Here is a 12,500-nt window from a genome sequence, read left to right as displayed (position 1 = left end):
GTCTAAAGGGTGGTTTTTTACCGAGTTGTTTTTCGTATCTGGCGTAGCACAACTTCTATGAGATGACATCTAACTTCAGTTATTATAGTAGGATTGTCTTGCATTTGTACGGCTGGCCGACACAACCTAAATAAACTTTCACTCGAATCTCGTTGTAGTCAAGACAACCGTGGTACGGTAGTCAGTATCTCTTACTGTACCTGAAGAAGGCTGGTTTGGCCAGAATCAAAATAATTACCCTGGATGGGAATAGTTGGAAAAAGAGCGATGAACCAATTAGAATTGCAGCTAACTACGTGTAGCTCTCTCAAAGTTACATTTGGTTTTGGTTTTCGTTGGTTGAAAAACACTTTTGAGCAGAATACTTAGGCCATCTCCTTCTTTTTTCTCCGTTTAGCGTCGTCCGACCGACCCAAATTTTTGGCATTTAAAAAAAAAAGCTAACGAAGTTTTTAAACCATTTTTATGTCGCATAGGAGTTTCGGTGGCTCATTCTTTTTCCCAATTTGTCTTAATTTTGCAACAACATCCACCAACTTTTCCGCCATATTGATCTCGGGTTCAGGTCTCGTTGTAGCTGTGATGCTGGGGTACCAGGCCTCCGGTAACACTGCACTGAAACCCAAGGCAAGCACAAAATGACTTTGCAGTAAATCATACTCAGTTTCACATTGAAATTGTTGTGATGTGTTTGTAATGAAGTCATTAATACTCAGGACTAGCTGGAATTGTGGCTGTCTATGACTGACACTTGCTTTGTTCGTGGAGTAACCTGCAGTTGAAAGAACAAATTCAGTCCGCGGAATTGTTGTCTTTTTGTCAAAAGGACCCTCCCTCATCTGGCAGTGTGCGTGCGCAAACTAACCGGGCTTAAGTTTCGTCTAAGGGTGCTGCGTGTGCAAATATTTCTCCCAACGCTACAAAACCCTTTTTGGGGGTGTTTTAGAAGCAACACGAGGGACGTGGAAGAAGGAAAAGACCACGATACTGAGACCAAGTTCCATGATAGGTAGAATCAGTTACGGTCTCCGGAGCCAGAGGCTCATGATTTAAGTGCTTGACAACTGATTGCTAAATGAATTACATACTATATACTATTAAAAAACAGACATCTATACAAGACTGTAAGAAACTATGAAGACTATCAAAGGCAACTATGGCATTGACAGCGGATAAAATTCAGCTTATTTAAACATCTTCGAAATACAGATTTTGCAAAATTGCCATTTTGCATCTTCTTGAGATAAAAAATTATGTTTAAAGTTTTTTATTTAAACATCACGGAATTTTTTCCTAAATGGTGGAAGGTCTTGATCCCGCGCTCGGAACAATTTGACTGTTTCTTTTTGTAACAAGTGAAAATACTTTTAGGTAAATAACCAGATGTTTAATTCTTTGACTGCACTTGACGTCACAGCGGCCATCAATAGCGAAAAAATCTTTTGGGAATTTGATTCTATTGTTTTGCAAAACTTGAATTACATTTTTCTTTTATTCTGGCACCAACATGACCTTCTTATCACGTGAGTGCAATCAAAGAATGAGATTTTAAACCTCTTTGTGATTTAAAGGAATTTCTTTCAAGTTCTCCTAGGCCATAACGGATGAAAATCTGAAAAACTATCGCGTGGGACGCTTCGCATATACGGCACCAATAATATAATTTCCTTCATTGGTTTAGCTCACGGAATGATAAAAATGCTACTTCAGGCTAAACTACAGAATACAGGGCCACTAATTTCCATATCAATGATGAAATGGTATGTGAAATGAATCATATATGAACTGCGGATATGAAATCAAGTGAAGCTATGATCTTCGCTGTTATGAACGCAATTTCAGGACTTCAACGGGGTTTGAACCCCGTCGAAGTACTGAATTTTTCAGACTTCTCTACGCAATTGTAAAAATTGCGTTCATAACTGCGAAGATCATAGCTTCACTTAATTTCCATATCGTTGAATAACAAAGCTCCTATTGTTATGTGTCTCGTTCTACAAAAGCTTCTAACTAATTTGCATGTGCTGGCCCTTCTCAATCTTTGGGATCTTACTCGATACCATTCAAGCTGTTCAATTCCCGAGTTCTTTGACATTAACAAGGTGTATAATTATCATCGCGCCCCCGCGGGATTTTGAAATTCCCTGCGGGGGGTTCTAAAAGAACTAGCGACCAGAGATGCTACAGAAACACAAAAGGCCGTGTATTCAGCTTGATATAGTGAGCCAGTGAGTGAGGACAAAAACAACAGAAAGACGTTGGAATGAATGTGAAAAATATTTGTATATCATCCACTTTCCTTTGTCTTTGTCCTCTAAACCTCACATTCAAGCTGAATTTTAATATATCGAAAAAGGCCTATTGAAGACATCAGGAAATACATACTGTACTTTTGTCGTCAGTCACTAACTCTTGAGCCAAAAGTACTCTCCTTTATCTTGACTCCTAGCCTATTCACAGGTCACCTGGCTCGTCAATGCAATTTCCGATTAATAGTGGTGATTGCCCTCGGGAATGAAATTGATTGCTTCAATTTTTTGATTGTATATTTACAATAGAACCCTTGCTGATCCAAATTTGAATTAATTTTAAGTCTTCCGAACAAAAGATATACCCTCTGGGATTCGTTTTTGACTTCATTCGGCGTAAGTAACTTTATTTTCAAAAAATTACACTTGTTCTGACAAAACTTTGTAACTCTATGGAACGTTAAAAAACCACACACTGATCACAAAGAATGCAGTCTCTTGTGTGTTGGATTGCAAGTACTATAATGCACTCTAAATTCTGATTAAGGTTGTGTAATATTCTGTTATGTCTTGGTCTCGAAGATTAGCATAAGCGTTTGGTTTATATTTTGAGTTAGTTTCATTGTTAAGGGAACACTTCCGTGACGTTAATATTTTGCGTCAGTCTTTGATCACAGTCAGAGGAACGGAGTAAGGAGAAAATTGGTGACTCATCAATGTCAAGGTGCATCTTTTATCTTGCAACCTGGACAACTCCAAGTTGATGGTACAATCACTCCCTCGAGGTTACTCTTCCCTCTTCCTCAGTGCACAAAGTTAAACAACGAGGCTCAAAGCACCGAAAGAGTTGAATTAAATAAGCAAGCTGTTCGGCCGCGGTAGAGATCACATGTCCTTTCGAGTGACGAATCAAACGCCTGAACGCTATTTCCTTCAAGCATAAACACCGCAACGCCGTTTGCTCGCAAGAAACCAGTTGGCTGTGTGCGGAGGATTCATCAAGGCAGCCACCATGAATGCATCAGTGAATGGACTGAACTGTTCCAGTAACTTGAATACCGCAGTATACAAAGTTCATACAACCGCGTTTTACAGCCTCATCTTCGTTGTTTCGCTGGTCGGAAATTCCTTGATAGGAATAATTGTTTACAAAACTCAAACTCTGAGGAAACCCATCAACCTTCTTATTGTCAATATGGCCATGTCCGACATTTTGTACCCTTTATTCTTGATTCCTCGCCGTATTTCAGCCTTGTACTTAAACGCCTGGCTCATTCCAGGTGCCCTTGGTGAGGCCTTGTGTAAGCTGGGTCCCTTCTTAACTGATGTCTCCTTAATAGTGTCGATTGAGAGCCTGGTTCTGATAGCAGTAGATCGATTTGGAGCCGTCATGTTTCCTCTCCGTCCTGCGCTAATTAGTTCTAAGCGATGCCCCTTATTGATTATCGTAACCTGGATTCTTGCTATGGCGGTCATGTCACCAGATCTCGTAGTTTACAGCCTGGATGTTGACCAAGGAGAAGTAGTTTGTCATTGGAATTGGGATTCCGTAGGAGACTCTACATCATGGGCGAGATACGTTTTTGCTATGAATGTGGTGTTTATTTATATCCCCATGGCCATTCTGATTATACTGTATTCTTCGATGCTTCTCAATCTCACGTCACGGAAGACACCAGGTGAAGGATTAACTGACGCCGAGAGGAATAGAGAGAAACGGAACAGAAATGTGTGGAAATTGACCTTAGCAATTGTTTTGTTGTTTATGGTGTGCTGGATACCTTGGAGTATTAACAATTTAGTAGTTACCTTTATAAAGGATCCTTTGCCTTGTGGTTTCTTTATCTACAGGAACGTTACCCAGCTCGTAACGAACTTACACTGTGCCATCAATCCTTGTATCTGCCTAGCCTTCAGTGGAAACTACCGTCAAGCCCTCAAGAGGCTCTTCAAGTGTTCGAGAGTCCTTACAAACTAGGGAGAAGCAGCAATAGCGTTACAAACGGGTCGAGCAATCCAAAATTCCACGAAAGCTACATAATTCTAGGAGTCATTTGCTTCCTAAGGACTGAAAGGTTCCTTAGGCAAAAAGTTGACGGTGGGATTTTCTTCACATCAGAAAGAAACGAAAGTATTTTACTGTAATAAATACTTGAGTACAGCTGAATTGAACTAAAATTTAGCCGACAATATTAAGAAAACCATGGCAGTTATTATTTCAATGCAACGTTTGCTGCGTAAACGTGACGTTAAATGAAAACACCATTGTAGCGTGATATTTAAGACAAACACATTCGAAAGTAGTGCTTTTCAGAGTTTTTAGTACTGACGCTTTCTAACGTGCTAGATCATTTTCCGATATTAGTCTTCTGCTTCAATGATGATATTTACGTGATAAAAGTCGATATTTTATGTTCACAATTAATTTCACCTGTTATCTGACAATTGTATTCATGCTCATTAAATACCACAAGAGGAGATAGTTTGAAGAGGAAACTGCAAACTAGTTTAATGAGGGTTGATCAAATGGAACTCTGAATTATTTCGAAACTCGATCATGCAATTTCTAAACCTAGTCATACTTTTACGCTGCCCTTTTGTGAGCACATTTCCATTACTTGGGCAAAAACTTAGTTGTATTTCATCGTAATATAGACAGCACTTAAAAATAACACTCCCATAGATGTTTCTGTTAAAATATAAGTGCTACACCACTGCTACACGACCAACGTTTTACTCCAATCAAATTACTCAACATTGATTACAAATGATAGGGATGCTTTTGCCCGCAAAATCCTTACTTGTGTGGCTCAACTGATAACTGGAATCAACCTCTAAATGATTGTCAGTCTTGACAGGCCTCATACTAAATAAATTATTGAATTGTCTTGGTCAGCGGGGGGTTCTTTTTTTGAGAAACACCGCGAGGACTCTAGGGAAAAATATGCCCTCCACCTGCCAACGAAGCAAATATGGTTAGGACTGGAATGACTCCAAAATAAAGTGAGACACTTCGTGACACGTATGCTTTTGTAACATTTGCTGACGTTACGTGGCAATACCTGACAACCTCAGTGTTTATGGCGCGTTTTTCTTATCGAAATTAAATTTATCACTCGTTTTTACAAAGGACCTTCGTTTTTCAACTTTAACGTTCGTTTTATTCAACCTCGACATTCTTTTACGCATGAACTGACGTCGACTTTGTCATTCGTTTTTCAAGTTCAACATTCGTGTTATTCAAATTGAGACACTTTTGTTTCAGATCAACATACTATTCAGCATCAACATTCGTTTTTTAAGTTCAAAGTTCGTTTTCTTCAAGCAAGTGACGGTCGTGTACTGACGTCGACTATCATGTCATTCGCTTTTTTAAGTTCAACATTTGTTTTATTGAAATCGTGACATTTCTTTAAGTTAAGTTCGTCATTCGTTTTTTAAGTTTAACAAAATTAGTTTTTTTTTTGGCGTGACGTACAACGAGGACCGCGAACGAGCGCGAACTTTGCGAGGACGCCTGAGGGAAAAGATGTCTGATCCGCCTGGAAAAGAAATTTCCCTTTCTAGGGTTAGATCGCTCTTGGAAGTCCTGTCCTCCAAAAACACCAATGAAGAGAGTTTAGAGCACGATTTTGACGATTTATGCACTCGTGCTAACCTGTTATATGACTATGTGGTTATTTCCGAGATCCGGCGCGATTTGAGTGGTTGACAACCACGAAATAATTGAGAAATGGCTCAAATCGCGTCGGATCTGGAAAATAACCACACAGGAAGGAAGCTATCCACGATGGCAACAAGGTTAGGCTTTTTAATTGATTTTTATCTTCTTAAGCTTTTTATCGGGAATGTCATACAAATCCTTATATTTTTGTCGGCCATGCTCACACTGAGCTTGGGGAGCCTGTGTGCCAACGTGTTTCTATTGTTTTTGTTCTCGCTCATGAAAGATGGAGATCTGGGTTCTAGATAACCCGGAAGGTTTTGAGCGTCTCTTTATGGTCTACTTTTAGTTTATGGTTGCCTAGTCTTTACGCTGTGTAAAACTGGAAAATCCGCTCTGTCCTCAGTGTATTGCGACCGACGACGGATAAATAATTAAAAACTTGCATTCGCTCCTTAAATATCTGATTGGCTACAGCTAGGGAACACTTTGAATTAGCAAGAAGAAAGAAGAACATGGCGGAACAACAAGCTCCCGACGTGGAAATGGCCCCTGCGTCTGAAACGCCACAGTCTCAGCCGCTTTCAGCAACTCAGGTACAGAACCAAGCCGGCGGTTTTGTGTGGAAAGTTGACGACCTGGAGAGGTTCCGTCGTTTTCTTGTTCTCGGGAGCGAAGGCGGTACATACTACGCTACCCAACAGAACCTAGGACAAGAAAACGCTCAAGCTTTGTTGAGACTTATCAGCGAAGGCCGAGGCCCTGATGCCGTGAAAGTCATCGTTGAGTATAGCACTGAGGGTCGCACAGCCAAACAAGATCCGATAATCTTGTCTCTAGCGATATGTGCTCGTTCGAAGCACTTAGAAACCAAACGAGCCGCGTACGCAGCTATTACACAAGTTTTAAGAATTCCCACTCATCTTTTCACTTTCGTGGAGACTTGCGAAAAGCTTAGCCAACCAACATCTGGCTGGGGTCGAGCGCACAGAAAAGCGATTCAAAAGTGGTACACCGATAAGAGACCGCGTGGTTTGGCTGTCGCCGTGACAAAGTACAAACAACGAAATGGTTGGTCCCATCGTGACCTCTTTCGTTTGTGCCACGTTAAACCCGAAGACCCTGCCATTCAGTTTGTCATCAAGTACGTTATCAAAGGCTTTGAGGCTGTGAAGCAAGATGCAACAACTGCTGGTGTTGGTCAGGATGTCACAGCTGTGTGCACCTTTCTTGAGGTTGTAGAAAAAGCAAAGACAATGGACGAAGTTGAATTGGTGAATGCTATAAGAGTAAACGGGCTTGTCAGAGAACATATTCCAACGAACCATCTAAACTCCAGCAAGGTCAGTGTGATAAGTGATGATGATGATGATAAGAATAGTGAACTTTAGTATAAATACACAGGTGATTATACAAAATCGCGCGCTCTCATTGGCTAGCTATCTCGGATTATCAGCTGATAATCACCCCGACGGACAAAATTGCTGCCAGAAGTCGTTTGGCCTATGTAAGTGAAGATGATTTCGTGTTGAAAGGTTTTTTTTTTCTTTTTCTTTGAAATAATCACCTGTGTATTTATACTAAAACAATTATTTGCCTCAGGCTCAGTGATTATCAGTGGATATTCACCTCGACTTTGTCTCGGTGAATATTCACTGATAATCACTTTGCCTTCGGCGAATAATTGTTAATTATTTAAGTGTAAGGTGAATTAAGCGCTGGAGCACTAATTGGGGAGACTTTACAGAAATCAAATTATAGGTTGCTTTTTTGTGGAGAGGGAAAAAGCGGAGTACCAGGAGAAAAACCTCTCTGAGCAGAGTAGAGAAACAACAAACTCAACCCCACAAGTCTTGGAAGGGAACCTGAGCCACATTGGTGGGAGGCAAGCGCTCACTCTGCTGCACTATCCCTGTCATCCAGTTCGTACAAGGTCTATGCAGCTTAGTGGTAGAGCATTGAAATTAGAATTGGTAGTTGTTACATTTGCCTCTTGTTAACCCTTTCAATCCCAAGAGTGACACTTATAGATTTTACTCTGTCTAACGCCAGACGATTTTGCTCATCAATGGGGAACCCCACAGGAGTGAAAGGGTTAAGGACCACGCAAGTGTTTTTCAACTATCACTGTTGATAAAGAAATCTTGTGTATTCCTTAGGATTCATGTATATGGGGATGCTAACTCAGTTTTGAGGATGTTTGTTAAATGTAAAGCTCTAAGTAATCATACAGAACACGTCTAGAATTTTTAAAATGCTTGATCATTCACTAGTCTGTGAAGGGCCCCTACTGGTGCTCAATTTTTTTAGCAAGATGTTAGAAAATTGGTCCACAGCAAGATTACTGGTGTAGGTAAGGTTAAGTCTGCTACAAGCCTAGAAGGCCCATCAGGCTGGCGCTTATCTCGGGTTTCTGTAGCAGGAAGCGACTAAGAGTATTTCTACTCCCCCCTGGATGGGATGCCAGTCCATTGCAGGGTTACCCCTAGCATTAAATTCTCCGGTTCCCATTTATATACCTGGGCGGAGAGAGGCACCGTGAGAGTAAAGTGTCTTGCCCAAGAACACAACACTATGTCCCCGGCCAGGACCCAAACCCAAACCACTTGGGCCAGAGTCAAGCGCACTAACCATGAGGCCACCGCATCTCCCAAAGATTACTGGTAAGTAGAGAATTTTGATCAGTGCAATATTGGGAAATTGTCCTCACAGAATAATAATTAAATTGATCACATGGCCCATATGGTCCCACGTGTGCTTTCATTGTAGTCCTGGTATGAGGGCGGTATACATTAGGGAGAGCAGGGCCGGAAAAAGCCGTACGGCCCTTCTTTGTGCGATGCATGAGGTGACTATGATAAACAGCAGAGGCAGCTCACTGTAATGTAGGACAGGGTGAGGTGTTGTCTTCATAATATACCTTGGACCCTCTAAAAGGGGTTGGTAGGTCCCCCTATCATTGTGGGACCTTGTCCTACTCCTTTTCTTGTAATAAAATCCTGTTCTATTGCTAGTGGCCTCTTTTATAATGCAGAAGACACTTTTTGGTTCTTATCACATTTGTCGTGCATCTGACTACATGTACATGCCTTTCTGGACAGATGTTCCCAAGTCCATGAGTAATTACTCTTTTTTTGTAGCATCCATGACTTTGTTTTGTTCCAACAGATATGGGAAGCGCTGTTGGAAAAAATGCCTATGACTGCCATGATTCGAAATCTTGGCAAAATGACCAATGTTGGAGTGTTGGCTCCCTTGTCTGATGGACAAACCAAGGTGTGTGAAAAGCTACGGAACGTACAGAGCCTTAAAGATGCCCGTGTTCATCCATTTTCAATCCTCTTAGCTCTCAAACAGTATCAAGCGGGTCAGGGAGATAAAGGCAAACTTACCTGGACTCCGAACCAAGCCATAGTAACTGCACTAGACGAGGCATTCTATTTGGCTTTCAAGGTTTGTGTGTGATTTTGTTAGCAATAAATTTTGTGAAACTCTCTCATTGAGAGTACTCATTCATAAAAAAAAAACCTCTCTTGAGGAAATCACTTCTAGCTATTGTAGCTACTTAATAGGCAGACTTAATTTAATTAGGTACAGGTGTTGCAACCTTTTTTATCGTTTTATTTATCAATGTTAGTTAGATTTATTGTACCCAAATCTAGATGAAAGTTTTTTGTAGCTGACTGTAGGTTTGTGGTATCTAAATATAGTTTATTGCTGTCAGCGTAAATATCAACCTTTCCAATGAGAGTAGATAAATAAATAAATAAATAAACATTTTGTTGGAGTTTTGTGGACAAAAATTAACATTCCATAACCTTTTTGTACATGTCTGAATATTAATACTGGCGATATAAAGTTTGAGACTTCTATAAAACTTGGACTTGCTTAATTAAAGGCTTGTCCAATTTTGAAAACTTCCCAAACAATGACCTGTACATGTAATTCTAAATATTAAATGTGGTGCTCGAGATTGTACAATTTCTTGTACAAATCAGCTATCATAATTTGACATTTGATTCTCCTTTTATTTGTAGAAGTCTTTATGCTTGCATGTAGTCTCAAACTGTCATCCTTAAAATGATAATAATAATAATAATAATTATTATTATTATTATCATTATTATCATTATTATTATGATTATGATTAAGATTATTATTATTATTATTATTATTTTAAGGATAGAATTCAAGGTGTTTTTGAGAAGTAATTTTATACTAGTCTTGACAATAATCATGTGAAGACTATTGTGTAATCTTTATAATAATAGAGTATAAAGGTTAATGTTGATTATTATTGATGTTAATATAATTAACTATAATTTAATATAATTTACTTTTGCAGGCTGTCACACCCACCAATAAGAGATATCTTTTGGCTATTGACGTCAGTGGTTCAATGTCGTGGGGGAATTGCATTGGTACGTCCATTACCCCAAGAGTAGCGTCTGCTGCCATGGCGATGCTTACAGCACGTACAGAGCCACAGTATCACTTTGTTGGTTTCTCTCATCATTTGGTTCCTCTAAATATTAACTCCACTCAGAGGCTTGATACAGTCATAAGGACCATTGAACAGGTACATGTAAATTTAGGTATTAAGAGTTCTCTTGGTAAAGACAATTTCAAAGGGGAGAAGTTGTAAGTACTATGAGGTCTGTGGTTGAACCTTACCTGTTTCTTGTTTTCTTCATCAAAAGTATTAAGACTTTTATACAATTTTACTGTCTTATTGACCCAAGGGCCTGTTTCTTGAAAGCCCCAAAAACGTTTCAGGCCCAAAAAGCAATTCATGAAACTATGATCTGCTGCTTCTGAAAAATTGATCTTTGAACATGTTTTCAAGACTGGTGAAAACAAAACAAAGTATTGCAAAATTTTGTCACTAGAAACATTTTCCTTTGTTGTCACCCAAAATTTTCAGGACTCTAGAGAAATGCCCTCCATGTATAACTCCTTCTCCTTATCACATTGTCTTGCCATTGAAAAAGCTGGTTATTTTGGGGTGCAACGATTTGGCACTGTGTATCAGGAGACCAAGCATAAACAAGACAAAGTATAAACACAGATGAAGTTGTATTTCCGCCATGTGCGATCTAACTACGTACAACATCCATATCCCAGATGAGGGACTGAGAGGGGTCTCAGTGTCTATGCAGCTGTTCATGTAGCTAAGCTTTTGGAGATCAACTGGCTGTTCTTTGAATGTACCTTGAAATATTTTTGTAATAAAGACTATGTTGTGATTTCAGAGGAAGTTGTGTGCAGTGAATTATTGGAACCTTACTTTTTCTAGTTTTCTTAGTTTTGTCTAAAATATGAAATATTTTCTTTTTTATTTTAATTTATGTACACTGAGGAAAGTGTTCACTTTTGGGTCACCCAAGCCACATAAGAAAATTATAATCATTTGTAAAGTAAATTAACCATTGACTAGTTGACCATTAACTTTTTTTGCTCATGAAAATTTACAAAATCCCCCAGAGGGACTGGGCCCAGTGAATGTTCAAAATAAAGTTCAATAAAATGGTTTCTTTTTGTGTGTCGCACAGTCTTGAGAGTGCAAATGCGTGTTGTCCTAAGTAGCGTGTGTACATAGATCTACAGGGTATCAAGTGAGGCATAACGCTACTGTGCCTATGATGGATGAAGAACCTTCGCTGATCTACAGCATCAGGAACATCTTATGTTTCACCCAAGGACAGAGAAAAATCTCTGACCTGTGTGCTACAAGGTTCGATTCCCAGCCAGGTCAGAGATTTTTTCTCTGTCCTTGGGTTATACGTAAGAAGTTCTTGATGCTGTAGATCAGCGAAGGTTCTTCATCCATCATAGGCACAATAGCGTTAGGTCTCACTTGATTCCCTGTAGTCTTTTTGAGCTTAAGTGAATCTGTTGACAGACTTGACAATGAAAGCTTTGTCTACAGGTACCAATGGGAGGCACTGACTGTGCCCAACCCATGATGTATGCAATGGAAAAAAACATATCAGTGGATGTCTTCATTGTTTACACTGATTGTGAGACGTGGGCTGGTGGGGTACACCCCAGCGAAGCACTGAAGAGATACAGAGCCCATTCTGGCATTGATGCAAAGCTGATTGTTTGTGCCATGACATCCAATGGTTTTACACTGGCTGATCCTGAAGACAGAGGAATGCTTGACATGGCTGGGTTCGATTCTGCTGCCCCGGATATAATAAAGCAGTTTGTCGATGGATTCTAAAACTGGGTTCATGAGTTGACTTGCATGTAAAGCAAATGACAACAATCTCTCTGGCCATTACAGAGTACTTGCATTCCTGTTGTCTAGATAAATTTGAGAAAAGTGAAGGGTTACTTTCCTGAAGCACTACTACATTTCTGTTGATCCTCCAAGGTCTGAGTGATTGTTGCATTTATTTTACAATTTGTAAATAAATTTATTATTTTTTCATTAACCCATTGACTCCTGGGAGTGAGTCTTTTAAACATCCTAAGGTGCCTGTTGAGTCAGTGGATTAAATTCTGAGCTGCAACGAAACCATTGTTTGGCCTGCGGGAGATTTTTATTTTTTCTCCTTTGGGTGGTTGTTCCCAGCTGCATC

General features: G+C 39.8%; 2 protein-coding genes across 2 annotated transcripts in view; both read left to right on the top strand.

The window, feature by feature from the left end:
• Positions 1-2,412: 2,412 nt before the first annotated feature.
• LOC137990804 (RYamide receptor-like) lies at positions 2,413-4,486 on the top strand. Its single transcript, XM_068835907.1, has one exon. The coding sequence runs from the start codon at positions 3,262-3,264 to the stop codon at positions 4,225-4,227; it is 966 nt and encodes a 321-aa protein (XP_068692008.1). The 5' UTR covers positions 2,413-3,261; the 3' UTR covers positions 4,228-4,486.
• A 1,700-nt stretch (positions 4,487-6,186) lies between these two features.
• LOC137993143 (RNA-binding protein RO60-like) overlaps positions 6,187-12,500 on the top strand; it is a 6,683-nt gene continuing 369 nt past the window's right edge. The window contains exons 1-4 of the mRNA XM_068838826.1: positions 6,187-7,256; positions 9,082-9,366; positions 10,259-10,492; positions 11,843-12,500. The exon at positions 11,843-12,500 is cut by the window's right edge and continues 369 nt beyond it. Coding sequence (XP_068694927.1) covers positions 6,429-7,256; positions 9,082-9,366; positions 10,259-10,492; positions 11,843-12,139 — 1,644 coding nt within the window. The 5' untranslated portion in view covers positions 6,187-6,428 and the 3' untranslated portion in view covers positions 12,140-12,500. The remainder of the gene's footprint in view (positions 7,257-9,081; positions 9,367-10,258; positions 10,493-11,842) is intronic.

The sequence above is a fragment of the Montipora foliosa genome, chromosome 2 (assembly GCF_036669935.1).
Source record: "Montipora foliosa isolate CH-2021 chromosome 2, ASM3666993v2, whole genome shotgun sequence".
Classification (NCBI taxonomy): domain Eukaryota; kingdom Metazoa; phylum Cnidaria; class Anthozoa; order Scleractinia; family Acroporidae; genus Montipora; species Montipora foliosa.
Note: the sequence above shows the minus strand (reverse complement) of the source record. Positions and strands in the feature narration are given on the sequence as shown.

Bases quoted from the DNA above. Each gene is read 5' to 3' on its own strand.
- LOC137990804 (XM_068835907.1), top strand. From the start codon at position 3,262: ATGAATGCATCAGTGAATGGACTGAACTGTTCCAGTAACTTGAATACC.